The sequence below is a fragment of the Perna viridis genome, chromosome 6 (assembly GCF_037379345.1).
Source record: "Perna viridis isolate PV_CMFRI_1.1 ecotype Kerala chromosome 6, ASM3737934v1, whole genome shotgun sequence".
In the NCBI taxonomy this organism is placed as follows: Eukaryota; Metazoa; Mollusca; class Bivalvia; order Mytilida; family Mytilidae; genus Perna; species Perna viridis.
In genome coordinates, this window is record NC_142450.1 from 19966224 (window position 1) to 19981306 (window position 15083).

The window sequence follows — 15083 nt, forward strand, 5'->3', positions numbered from 1 at the left end:
AATGTATGTTACAGCAATATCGGTTTCATACATGTTTCAAATTTTATATGCTATAGCTAGACAAAATGTTCGAAGGCACGCGTCATGAACAAATATTCGATATTGGAAATCCTATGAAATTTGGCATTACTGAACATGGAGATCTGGATTTGTTTTTGTCTTATTTTATAATGAATTCGTAAGTAGCAATCATGCAATTTTCACTGAAAGTGATTTATTGATGTGAGATATTTTATCGGAATTGACTAAATCAGTTGGATTTATAAGAAAAACAATGAACAAAATGAAAAAAAAAAGAAAAAATGTTTACACCATTACCATGGCAACAACCACTCCTTAGCAACCGACAATTTAGGGCCTAATAATCACAAAAATGTCACAATTTGAATGTATTTTTATATCTAATGGTGAAAATTTACCAAACTAAATAATTATGTCAATGAAGTGTGTATTATGGAAAACAATTTACAATGAAGTACAAAGCAGTCTGATTGTTAATTTCTGACAATTTGAAATATACGAAAATAGGCTATGTTTAGACCCGTTTTGCTAACAAGAGCAAGAAGATATTATCCAAAAGCATGCATGGATGTGTAGTAGGTGCTCTTCATTGAAACATGTCAAAAATAAAAATATGTAGCATATCTTTGTTGTTTTGTTCATTTGGACCCATAAAGACTTCTTCTTAACGCTTTTACACAAGATTTGTCCAGACCATAACTTTTTTGTCATTTGATCTAGACTTCTAATATTTGGTATGTTGGTATATCCTCTCGGGGCAGAGTGGTGCGCACCAGAGTGGGTGATCTTTGACATTTATATCAAGGTCAAATAACACAAATTTTGGCAAAACATGATACACAATTTTGTCTGTGCCATTACTTTTTTGTCTTTTTACTTAAATATCTGACATTTAAATCACATCAAGTAGGAGTGAAATGTTCTAGATTGGATGACTTTTGACCTTGGACTTGATTCCAAGGTCAAATGACATACAAAATTTTGGCCAAATATCATACACAATTTTGTCCGGGCTGTAATTTTCTTTTGTCTTTTTACTTAGACATCTGATATTTGGCATGGGGTTATGTTTTCTAAAGGCGAGGCGCCTCGTCCTAGATTGGTTGACATTTGAACTTGACCTTTGATCTCATAGTCAAATAACACATCAACTTTTGACTTGATGAGTGTTAATGAGGACAGATGTCATATGACTAATACTTAATTGTTTTTAATAATTTCTGTATTTTGAGAGAATTCAATCAGACCCAAGAATAATATTTCTTGTTTTTGTTGATCAACTCTTGACATTATATCCCATTTTCATTTTCTAACTCCTGTTTTACTGAAATGCACATCTTCTTATCAAAATGTCCCAGGATTACATTCTTTTTATTTCCGCTAGAATCATGGTTCCCATGAACATGTAGGTTCTTTTTTACAGAATATTTCAAAACGTTTTATAATTTTATTGTTTAAACATGATATCAAAATACTGTGACTTACTCAACATGGAATTTTGTGCAAGAAATTTAGATAGGAACAAATGGAAAATCAACATTAAATTTTATAATATATTATAGAGCCTGAATCGTTCACTTGGTTTACCATTTGCTTATTAGAAAAAAATGGCAATGAGACTAGATAAGTTAAAATTAACTGAATAGTCAAATGCAGGAAATGCTTTTAATAACATTTTATAACCTTAACCAGAATTTTGCCGATGGCAACATTTTGGAATTATTTCAAACTCTTCGGACCCCTCTGTTCCATTTTAAGTATAGGCAGCCATATACATGCTTAATGGATTAAAAAACATAAGAAATTTCGAACACAATACACTAAAGAATTAATATGCTTTATTTCCATTAACTGATGGTTTAAGAGAAGAAGCTTTTCAAAATTGCACATATACATGTGGAAGAATTAAGAATTGTTTCAGGAGCCATAACTCCTACATTAGTAAACGAGTCGTTTCGAAAATGTCGGTATTGGTCAATCTTATGATGCTGAACTATATAATCCTCCAAAAAGGGCAACAACCTTTGAATTGGGGTCATAACTCCTACATCAGTTGTAAATATCGTTTGCAGAATTTCGGCATAGGTTTTCTCTTGATCTTGGACAATATTACCCCCAGCCAGAAATTCGCCAAAGGCAACGGTTTTTTGAGTTATTTTTAAAACTAGAGGCTCAAGAGAGCCTGAACCGCTCATATGGTTAACCATTTGCTTATTTGAAAAACTCGAGGAATGAGACAGGCTAAGTTAAAATCAACTAAATTGTCAAATGCAGGAAATGCTTTTCATAGAATTTTCATTACCTGAACCAGAATTTTGCTTTTATTTTTTTTAAATTTTTAATTGGTTTCAAAAACCTGTCTTATGACCCCTAATTTCCATTTTTAGTATAGGCAGCCATATCTATTCATGGATTAAAAATCACCACACTCATTTTGAGCACAATACACTAAAGAACTACTATGCTTATTTTCATTCAATGATCTTAAATGGTTTTAGAGAAGATTTTCAAAATTGCACATGCGAAAAATGCAAAAAAAACTGTTTCAGGGGTCGTAACTCCTACATCAGTTTTTGCATAGGTCCATCTCATGATGCTGAACAATTTTGCCCTATGCCAGAAATTTGCTAAAGGCAACGCTTTTTGAGTTATTTGCAAAACTTTAATCTGACCCTTATGTTCTATTTTTAGTAACAGCAGCCATGCTTTTTTCATGGATCAAAAATTCTAACGGTCATTTTGTGCAGAACACCCTAAGGAACAATTATGCCAAGTTTAAAACCTGTAAGTCCAGTAGTTTCAGAGGAGAAGATTTTTCAAAATTTGTCTACGACGACGACGACGACGGACCCCAAGTGATGGCATAGGCTAAAGACACCTATGTTCTATTTCTAGTAATGGCGGCTATGTTTTTTTTCACGGATCATAAATCCCAACAGTCATTTTGTGCACAATTTTCTAGAGGAGGAGAATTTCGAAAATTTGTCGATGAGCAGGGGCGCCAAGTGATGGCATAAGCTTACTTGGCCTTTGGGAAGGAGAGCTAAAATAACAGATGTTTGTTTACTTGCCTGTTACCCTATATCTGTTACTTGTAGCTGTCTAGAAACTGTGAGAACCAAACATGGATGACCTAAAATTATACATTTCATCTTGTATTGGCATTTAAGAATAAATTGCATAATTATAAAATGCGAACTACTTTAATTTATAGTCAACAAGTTTACATGGTCTTTCTACTTATTATTGCCCATACATGAGATCAGAAGTAAACTTTAATACAGTCAATGAAATGTAAAATATAGGTTGCAGACTTCGTGTGGATGCTGATTCAATATCCTAATGTATCCGTATATGATTTCAGTTATATAATTCTGCCTTTTATATTGAATGAGGTATGATAGCAAAAGTAATAAATCGTGATGTTTTTTTTTACAAAAAAAAAAAAATAAGTTTCTTGTCTTCTTTGGCATATTCCTTTATATATTTTCCCTATATTCAACTATGCTGGAACACAGACATAAACCTGTAGGTAGATTTATACGAGAATTACATTTAGAAGGACCTAGATAAAAAAAGGAATTAGAGTGTTAAATCAGGTATATAAAAGATTGCAACAAAAAAGAAATTTAAAAAAAAGTTTTTGAAAATGATTTTTATAGGCATTAGAAAAGATTCTGTTACTCAGAATGTTAGTTTAAAATGCCAAACTTTGATTAATCTAAGTTTTAATTAATCTAAATTAAATATCATCTATTGGAACAAAAGGTAAACTTGACCTGTAACTTATCGTTGTGATCTTATCATGTCATTATTTGCAAGCGTTTAGGAAAAAGTCCTGAAAAAACGATTATTTCTGTAAATTTTGCTAAGTTCAAGGCCCGTAATTTCAATAAAATCATCGAAGTGAAACCAAACACAAACTTGTATTGTAACTTATCACGATTAATTTATAATAAAAATCATGTCAATATCTGCAAATGTTCAAAACCTTAAGATGGACTGATGGACTGACGGTCAGACAGACGGGTCAAACACATATTCCATAACAGATGTAAAAGATTAGTACTGCTACTGGAGTTACGCACAATCAGGTAATAAAGGGCAAGTGATTCTTTACATTTATGACATAAAGTGAGGTGAAATATTGCATGAAATCAGTCATTAACTTAAGCCAAAATTGTGTATGTCATTTGACCATAAGGTACATGACACTCAACCTTGGCATGAAGTACCCACATACCAAATGTCAGATATCTTAGTAAAAAGGCAAAAAAGTTATGGCACAGGCAAAACTTTGGGTGGTATTTTGCCACAATGTGTATTTTATTTGACCATGAGGTTGATAGGTTAAATTCAGTAAAATTTCATTTATTCTGGTACGCAACCCTCCATCTTGAGATGATATGCCAACATACTAAATATTAGAAGTCTAGGTCAAAAGACAAAAAGCGTTATGGTATGGACAAATATGTATGAATGGCGTCAAACTTTGGTATGTTATTTGAACATGAGGTCAAAAGTCAAGTTCAAATGTCAACCATCTTAGTAGATGATGCCTGGCCTTCAGGTTCTATACCAAATATCAGATGTCAAAGTGAAAAGACAAAACAATTTTTAGCTCAGACAATATTTTGTATGATATTTGGCCAAATTTTTGTACATCATGTGACCTTGGCGTCAAAGGTCAAGGTCAAGAGTTAATCTATCTTGAACATTACACTCTACCTAATGTGATTTACTTACATACCAAAAATCAGATATCTTGGTAAAAAGACAAAAAACAATATGGCCAAGACAAAGTTTTTTTTATCGTATTTTGCCAAAACTTTTATGTTATTTGTCAAAGGCCAAAGTGAAAAGTCTACCACTCTGGTATGCAACAATCTACCCTGAGAGGATATACCAACATACCAAGAATTAAAAGTCTAGGTCAAAAGACAAAAAGTTATGGTCTAGACAAAGTTTGTATGAAAAACGTTGAGAAGAAGAAAAGTCCTTACAGTGATTTTGCGTCCAGATGAGCAAAAAACAAAGATATGCTACATATTTTTATTTTTGATATGTTTCAGTGGAGAGCACCTACTACACATCCATGCATACATTTGGATAATATCTTCTTGCTCTTGTTACCAAAACGGATCTGAACATAGCCTATTTTCGTACATTTCAATTTGTCAAAAATTAAGAATTTTGGTTGCTATGGTAACCAGATCTAATCCAATGTGGTTGCTTTGAACTTTATTGTAAATTGTTTTTCCTAAGACATACTTTATTAATATAATCATGTAGTTAGACAAATTTCCACCATTAGATATTAAAAAATACATTCAAATTGTGATGTTTTTGTATTATTTAGGCCCAAACTTAGTGAATATTATGCTCCTTCTACTAAAAACATACTTTAATTTATAGGTTTTTAAAATATAACATGATAGGCCTTAATTACATTTCAAAGTATTTTTATCATTTTGCTATTTTTCTGTTGAAGTCTATTCACATGAAAATAGTTGAATTTTTTGGAACAAAATATGCAACGACATTATATAATGCTGAAATGAATAATGCAAAATAAGTGACAATGAAATTTGATTCATGTCATTTCACCTTAGCTTGACAGCGGCAGTATTCCGGATTCCCCGAACCTTAAACAAGTAGTTAGCAAAATACTGACTGTTTCACAAGAATTTATGAGACAACAGAAGGTAAAAAATATATTTAATAAGTTATTGTATTGATGTTTTTGTTTAGTTCTTGTGTTTTTTTTTCATTTTGCTTTTAAAAAATTGTTAGATAAAAAAAAAACCGTGATCAAAGTATTTTTTAAGGCAGAGATCAACTTTTATTAAGTCATTTTTAATGTAAAAATGGAAACACGATAAACCAAACTTACCCATTTTGTCAACAAAAAAAAAAAAAAAATAAAATAAATAAATAAATAAAATAAAAAAAAATAAAAAGAATCATGCTATGAACACGTGTATTATTGTTGTAAGCTCTGTGCGTCAATCTGTGTTAATTGAAGGTTAACTCGGTACAAATATTCCTACTTCAATTTTTGCTGTATTGACTTTGTAAGTTAATAAAGACATCATTATGTAATGAAATTTCTGTATTTGCCGTGTAGTTGTTCCTCGACAGGCAGTACTGACCTTCGGCTTCCCCTCATGCCAATACAGATATGATAACTTAATGATATCATTTTGCTTGTAACGTATTTTAGGATGAATGTAGTTTTGTAAGTCTTAGAGATGTTGAAAGAGTCCTTGATGTGATGTGCTGGTTTTACAGCAAGAATGAAGAACATGAGTTACTTTTCAAAAAAGTGATCGATGAAAATGGGCAAGAACAGAAGGATTTCAAGGTTTCCCACCGTTTTTAATAATGTTGCAAATGTTTCTTCTATGCTAGTACTAATGACACGAATATTTTTTTGAGCATTGAAATGATTCATTTCAGAAATAGCATGCATATGAATATTCTTTTCGAAATCAAGCAATATAACAAACCCGAAATTTATCTCCGATATCAATACTAACATTACTGCAAATTTCAGAAAAAAAAGTAAAGATTAATCAAGGAAACCAAGATTATAGCGGTAATCAAAAGAATGTAATCCAAGGACAAAGACCAGACATGAAAAACAGTTATACACAACAAAAACATAAAATAACCAAAATAATACATACAAAGAAACAAAAGTGAATAATTGATTATTAATGGTTGAACCTTTCAAGATTTCATATTGGGTTTAAGCTTTTCAGTTTACAAAGCAAAAAAGTTGGTGAGAACAGGTATAATGAAAAGAAATTTTCCATTGACTTGTTATTCTTCAGGATTTAGACTCGGTTTCCCGTTCTCTTGTTCTATCCCTCGGAGTTTGCTACCATTCCTGCCTCAGGAATAGGGAATATTATCGTCAAAAGATTGCACGATATTTTACTAAACCTCTTGGTTTGCCGGAAGGAGGAGAACAATTTCTTTATGAAGTTAACAGGTATCTGGTGTATTACATCAATAGGAAAATGTTGCTTACACACAAACATATATAAAACAAACCGAAGCTTAGCTAATATTTGGAGGCTGTTTCTTATATTTACCGGACAACCCCGCCAAAGGTTAAGACATAGACATGTCTGTATATCTGTCCGACCTTCCGTTCTTTGTAACTCTTTTTAGTGGAAGGTTTCAATCTACCTATTGTTCACTTTTAATAATATTACGCAAATTTGATTTGGTCATGCAATGTTATAATATATGATTTCATAATTTCTCGTCTACAATACTACCTCCAATTGAATTTAATTTGCTTTATACATTGAATGAATGTGGCAAGTCTGGTGCTTTGGAATTTTTCGAAAGCTTTTCTAAACTTAAATCAATGATGCAATTACATCTGTCGGTTGTTAGTGTCTTTGACTATAAAATATTTTAGAAACAAAGTGAAGGCAGTCACTGGAAGAAAAATGACTGATAAATATCAAAAATGGTTATTGTAAAAAATCATTATATTATATTTAAATTTCATTTTCAAGGGTGTGCTGTCAATTTCATTTTTACATCAATTTCATTATTACATCATCAGTCATCGAAGACATAACGGACGCGAAGAGATGGCAACACTTCATATGGCCCTTTGCTAACAAAAATAATGTTGCTTATCAAGCCAGTTTAGCAATTCAGGTTCGTAAGAGCTACCAATCTTATTTTAAAAGTCAATAATATGGAAAACTAACGTAGTTCTGAAAATATCTTTACAGGTGTCAAGCAGCAATATTAAGCTTTATTAAACTGCCTCCAAACATTGCAAGAAATCAAGCTCTAAAGGAAAATGTGTTCATGATGGTAATTTGTATAGAGCTCAGGATCCCTATGTTTCTTGTTGGAAAACCCGGTAGTTCAAAATCCTTAGCTAAAAGTACAGTCGCAGATACATTGCAAGGAAGTAATTCCGCTGAAAGACTGTTCAAAAATTACAAGCAGGTAACAATATCAATTCAAATGGAAGTATATATTCAATTATCATATTTTTACGATAAATCGTGTTTTTTTAATATCTGTTTGACACTACGAACAATATAATTTTACCGATGATTGATAAATTGCATGATTATAAATAAAGCCATGTACCTATTTTTAAAATTTTTCGAATAGCCTGTATGAAAAACCTAGCGTCATTATTACATAGAAATAGATCCACAAATGGTGGCCACTTTAATCGGCCATTAAAAACTAAATTCTAAGTGCGGTAAAAGAATTCGGAAACAAGTGACATGTAAAAGACCACGTTAATTGAATTGCAGAAATGCACAATAGAATTTGTTTCCGCAAAGGTTGACAATTTTCATCACTCAACAAAACGTCCGTAAAATGGTTGCAAATTAGTGCATTTTAAGTTACCAAGAAATAGTGGCACATATACACCCAAAAATGTTACAATCTATATCTTAATATTATTATACTGTATCAAATTATTATAATTACAAGGTTCTGGATTTTAGCTACAATTATAGCTTTGGAAATGAGCTTGAATTCAAAATATATCCATATTTTTGTTTACAAAATTTCAATTTGAACTAAAATTGAATGATTCAGAATCGTCTTTCGAACGTTCTGTTTACCAATATAACGTTGCAAAACAAAAAATAATATTAACGAAGACAATTCTAATGACGGGATAGATCTTTTAATGTCCTTTAAATACAGATCTAGTATCTTTTGCAAAGGTCCAGATGGTTTCTTTCCAATGCAGTCCTCTTTCTACCCCGGATGGCATAGTAGGAACTTTTGCACAGTGTGCTGCCTACCAAAAAGGCAAAGATCTAAATCGGTTTGTTTCTGTTGTTGTATTGGATGAAATAGGTTTGGCAGAAGATTCACCTAGAATGCCATTGAAGGTAATTACGGAATTATTATTACCCGACCTTTGAAACCTGATCACGATGCTCGTCCGTCCGTTTGTCCGTCCCTATGCTATTCCGTCACTCATCTGGAACTTTTTTGAGACTTTAACATATGCTTTATTAACCAACTACCCAAAATACGTTAAAATATGTCAAAAACTAATCAATTGATATGAATTCAAACCGGGCATCTATACGGGACAAATATGAAAAAGAGGGCCAATATGGATCAAACCAGGGCCAATACGTCATCATAACTTCTGGTCGTTTGACATTACCATTTTGAGCTCGAATTGTCGATGGAAAACTGAAACAGACTATAGAAAGCAGTTATTCTAGAACGGACATTACATTTTCGTTTTTCGTATATTTGAAATGGGCTTTCCGAATGCTGTTATTTCATGAACTTTGCTCATCAGGACTCAAAGTGCAGAAACACTGAAAAAAATGTTTCATTTTATACAAAAAGGATATTTAAGACTGATTAATGTAAATAAACCTACATGTTCTTGGTAAAACAAGAAAACAACTGTTCTACAAATCGTCTAATTGAGTTGGTTAATAAAATTGTCAATAAATATGTAATTTCATATTGGCCCTTTTATAGGTTTTGGGCACTTTATGCATATAAACCTACATGTTTTGGTAAAACACGAAAACAACTGTTCTACAAATATTGTAATTGAGTTAGTTAATAAAATTGTTAATAAAAATGTAATTTCATAATGGACCTGTTATATTTTTCGGCCAATCATATTGGCCTCGACAGCCGTATTGGCACTCGGCGATGCCTCGGGACCAATATACCGCCTCAACCAATATGACAGACCTCAAACCTACAACAGGGCCAATATGAAATTACATATTTATTAACATATATTATTGCATAATGCTATTTCCATTTGGATTATAAAATCACCTATGGGGAATTATATATGGTTTCTGGCTACAAAAAAACAGGGGATATCACCAAGAGCTTTGTAAACAGTTTTTTTTCTAGTTTAATGTTCACATTCCTTCTAAAAATTTGCAAAAAAATGTAATATCTGCGATTTTCTATTGGACAGTTTTAACTATCTTTACACTTGTATAACTAGCATCATATCATTAGAATGAAGTTTGAATGAATGAATGTGGATTGCAAACTTTTTGCTGCATATATTTTGTGTTCATATAAATGTTAAACAACATATGTATTTATAACGTCTTTTATACATGGAAGAGATTTAAACCTGACTAAATCGATAAGAATCTGTGTGCTATGAGATAATTTCGGATTTGCGGAAAGTTCCGTCGTTATGATATATTTTACTGGATATTTGTCCCAATAAAAGATTTGTCGAATATAATAAATTTAACAGAAAATTGTTCAATATGAATAACAATGAAATGGGTATAAACAAGTCATGTCCTTCATATAATATACAATTATGGTAGCTCAATGCATGCTTTATGGACTACTTAAAAGAGACCTACGGCAGAAGACGATATCGTTTTAAAGTGTTTCATAAAACATGATATTGCATGCACCAAGCTGACAAAATTGTAGTATTCTCTGTAGTTATTTTTAGTAATTTCCCACTGAGTGAGTGTCTTTTCATTATGAGTTTTAGAACAAATATTGTATTTGGTCGAATCAAGTAAAACCATTTTTGTATGTTTTTGTTTTTGGATGTCGTAAGTTAAAGTGGGCAAATATAGGCAAATGCCTTTTATATATGAGACGTGATATTCACTCTGATACTATTGCTACCTATAACACTTTTATGGTGAATGTAAACAGCTGATGTCAGGCGTGCAATGTCACTTGTAATAAAAACATCAAGCGTGCAATATCACAAAATATGGGTGTGTCAGAAATACATCATTTAAATGAACTATTAAGTACGAAATGGAATTATACTTCAGATAAGTTTATTTATGTGAATCGCAATTGTTGGTTTTGTTCTTTAATATACATTTTGTAAAAAGTACAATGCAAGAGTTCAGTTAGATATTCAGGCTTTGTTTACGAAGCCCACTATATGCACTTTAATATTATTGCCATTCATTTTATAGACCCTTCACCCGCTACTTGAAGATGGATGTCCAGATGACGAGGATCCCGAAGATTATAAAAAAGTAAGAACGAAAATCAAATTACAAGAACACAATATTAATCATTAATCAATTATAGGCATCGTGGCACTAAGAAATCCACTGTTTGTACGTAGTGTAAACAAATATCGGAACGTGAAGTTTAAGATTTGTTCTGTGATGAAATTATGTTTGGAAACATCAGAGTTTTTGGTTGTCATTCTAAATCGTTTTGTCATGTTACATTCCGAATTTGATTAATTCTTCGAAAATAAACTAGCCAAGAATATATGAGTATTAGCTACAATTCTATATTTTGTTGATCTTTATATTTATTAATTGTGTAGGTTGCGTTCATTGGTATATCCAATTGGGCTTTAGATCCAGCAAAAATGAATAGAGGGATATTTGTACAAAGGGATGTTCCGGACAAGGAAGAACTAATCAACAGTGCAATGTATGTGTCATACTGGCTTATATGAGACAGGTGAAACCTGAACCGTGTAGGAAAAGCATAAATTCATACCACATTTTAATTTATCAACTCTAACATGTCAATTAGGTCTTTCCCATTTCAATTGTAAGACCCTCTTGTATTTATTATTATTATTATTATTATTATTATTCTTTTTTATTCTGCCGCCTAATTTTTCGGCTTCTGATTTAATCGTATCACGACAAGATTTTGACTATCTTTTGCAATCTGAGATAAGACTTTGGAATAATTCATCCTATGAGACGTGGTCAGTTGTCTGCCCCGTAGCGAAAAAAAATAATTTTATAAAAATATGTTTAGATACACATAAACGAAAGCTCTATATTGTTCAGACACAGAGGGCAGTATTATTTCACAATATTTTGGAAAGATTTGAGGTTTCTCTGGGTACGCAATTTTGCAACCTATAATGAAACGATGTGGTTGGTCACTGTAATTTTAAAACCATGACTCGTACAGACTTGGGACCTTTACTGTTGATTTTCGATGATATGTTTTATGTTTTGCACTTTGTGGTTCATTATCAAACTTTGTTTCGAATTATTTGCTGTAGTTTTTCATTTCACTATGTTACTAATTATACCACGAATTGCTCTATGGTGTGTTTGTCACTGCTGATTACTTGCTATCACCTCTCTCTTTCAATATAGGTTGCAGGCAGAAAACAAAAGCTCTTACCGCAACTAATACACTTGTTTTATAAAACTGACCTCAAAAATATATATTTATAAAGAATTTACTAAAGTACTCAAACAAAAAATTCCTGATTTATGTAAGGAAAATGTGATCATGTGGGAACCGTTGGCTCGTGCCTAAGAGCTAATTATGCGCTGCTTTTAATTTAAAACCTTTATTTCCTTTATTCAAATTAATCGTTAAAATGCACGACAATTTCATATATTGTTTAAAACACCGTACGTTATCATTATAACATAACGGTCAATGCGCCGTAACTCCAAATCGTAAGCGGAAACAATAATCACGAAAATAAAGAATAGTGATTTTTTTTTTAAATTCTGTTTAATTTCTTTGTATTTTTGTTCTTTAATATTGATGGCTGTCGCTTTCAACGGTAAGAGTAATTGAGAGAAAGTTTAATCTGTTTCTGTTTGAGTACCTGCTGTGTTATCTTTTTTGTAACCTCCCTTCCCTTTTGTCTTTGTGTACAAAAATGGTAATATGAATCACCATTTGCAAAGGTTTCGATACAATATAATAAATCCAAATATTCTATTTTGAAATAATAATTCTTCAAAAAACCGAGTAATTTTGAGCATTTTCAATATTCTCCCATTTTACCATTTGAAATAAATACAATAACGAAATCTTGTATCGTACTTGAGTAACGATGAACCAGTCGCAATAAGACTTGACATCTTTTAAACAGAGGTACTATAAATTTTCTTGTAAGACAATAACGAATAATACCCATAAATCCATGAATGTGAAAGGTTCTGAAAACTGTCTTTTAAAGTATACTTCCACTACATTTATTGAAGCTGGCCATATATCTTAACATATATTCAGAACCTAAATCGAAATTCCAGATTTTTAACACTAAAAACCACTATTTATGATCTTTGGCTACAAAACAAGTCTATGAACCGGCTTACATTTAAACAAAAGCATAGCGAGAATTTCATGCTAAGTAAACATGTATAAATATTTTTTAATTGTCATTATAATATAAAAATCATTGTACTCATGAACGTAATCAATTCGCATTGTTTGTTTTAGTTGCCATAAAAAGGCAAGAACGGAGACCGACTACTACAAACATATCTAAACAGATGTCTGATATAAACTGTCAATATTAAACTCTGAATTCGCCATTCTGATTACGAGTACATTTCAATATCTATAAAAACCACACCAAAAAAAGGCAGTACCCGACAATATAGCAGTGCTCCAGCTTGTGAAGTATTCATGCTCGTTGTATGAATCCTTGGGAAACCTAAATGAATAAACAAAAATATGTGCAATATCCTGCATAATTAAATTGCAAACTATAAGATCGGATTTTCAGTTTCTACATTTATAAGTCGCAATACAATTTATCGACTTTCAGGTCGAAACAGTCAGTTGAATCATAAAAACCCGAGTAACAACTGTTAATATATTGACCCAAGGTACACGTACATCTCATCTAGATGCCATTTTTCCTTGACACATTGTAGATACCAAGCTACAAACGTACATTAAACTAAAATGCATTTTTTTTTTGAAAAGCATACGTTTTTTTTTGTTTTTTTAACTAATTGTCATTGCCTGACGCATGTTTGGGTTCGGCATTTTTTGAGGAATTATTGGATATGGGATGTCGTGGTTCGACTTGTCCGGCATTCAGTAAGAATAATGAGCACGACATAACTTCAGATTTGGGCTGCACAATACTGTTGACAGTGTTTCCATTTCTATCTCGAAAAAAAAAAAAAAACAAACTATCATATTACTATCCAAGCTAGCGAATGTTTAAAAGACCAGAATTGGTTCTCAATCGTATTACTACAGTATACAAACATAGAAATGCAGTGATGTCATTATTTTGTCATTGAATGTGGGTGAAAAACGGCGGTTGATCTCGTTTTGGTCAGAAGTATAGTTGACCTAGTTATAATCCAAACATTCACGCTCCCGTCGGGTGCTTATTAGTACACGTGAAAGGCGCTAATATTTTCTATGAAAAATGAACTAGTTTCTATCGGAGCAAAGTCTTAAAATTAGAGTTGGTTTACTTTTGGCTGAATGACATGAACATAAGAAACGAAGAAATAAATTAGTTTTGTTTTATTCCAATTTTTGTCACTTTTCCAGAAGAACTTCAAGATGTATATGAACTGAAGTAAATACTAGAACGCATGTTAAAAATATCATCATATAAATTTGAGTGGGTGTTATCATTTTATTTAGGTTATTTTTTATGTTTATCAGTTAAAAGATCTTCGTTAAGAAACATATTTTAATAATGCGTATTTAAAATGGTCGGTTTTCTGATGAAACCGAGGATTAAATTATGTGTCTTCCCTTAAAGAAAATACGTTTGTATTGCATATCATTGAGCCTGTTGATTTTAAGGACTAAATTAAATATCCTTAAAGAGATCTCTTATTAGTTTAATTTGAAATCAATATATTTTTGTTTTTTTAGTGGAATATGTTCATCAGACAAGACGGTCAAGGCATTGCTTGAACCAATGATTGATGCATTAGCGACATCGTACTTGCGCTTGTTTGATGAATCAACGAAGGAAATGAGAGAGTTTTTTGGTTTGAGAGACTTTTACAGTCTAATTAAAATGTTGTTTGGGTTCATTTTGAAAACAAAGGTAAAACCTACATGGATGCAGTTAAAACATTCAGTATTACGCAATTTTGGAGGACTGGAAGTTGTTAATCCTGTGGAAGTTTTTCAGCAAGAACTTTCATCACAGGTAGACGAGAATGAAGAGGTTCGTGCTAATGTCATATAACATGCTATGTTTTTTTTTACAAATTCAAAAAATAGTTTAAGGCTTTCGGTTAAGGGTATAATATAATGTCAACTCCGCTTAACTGACATATATGATATTTCAGGGATCGAATATCGAC

General features: G+C 31.8%; 1 protein-coding gene across 24 annotated transcripts in view; it reads left to right on the plus strand.

The window, feature by feature from the left end:
- Positions 1 to 15083, plus strand: part of LOC148613996 (E3 ubiquitin-protein ligase rnf213-alpha-like) — a 146888-nt gene that overhangs the window by 78601 nt on the left and 53204 nt on the right. For all 24 annotated transcript variants that reach the window (XM_088587701.1, XM_088587696.1, XM_088587704.1 and 21 more), the window contains 8 exons: positions 5634 to 5726; positions 6245 to 6385; positions 6858 to 7018; positions 7782 to 8004; positions 8748 to 8918; positions 10983 to 11045; positions 11348 to 11457; positions 14644 to 14944. In XM_088587701.1, the coding sequence (XP_088443827.1) occupies positions 5634 to 5726; positions 6245 to 6385; positions 6858 to 7018; positions 7782 to 8004; positions 8748 to 8918; positions 10983 to 11045; positions 11348 to 11457; positions 14644 to 14944 (1263 nt within the window). The remainder of the gene's footprint in view (positions 1 to 5633; positions 5727 to 6244; positions 6386 to 6857; positions 7019 to 7781; positions 8005 to 8747; positions 8919 to 10982; positions 11046 to 11347; positions 11458 to 14643; positions 14945 to 15083) is intronic.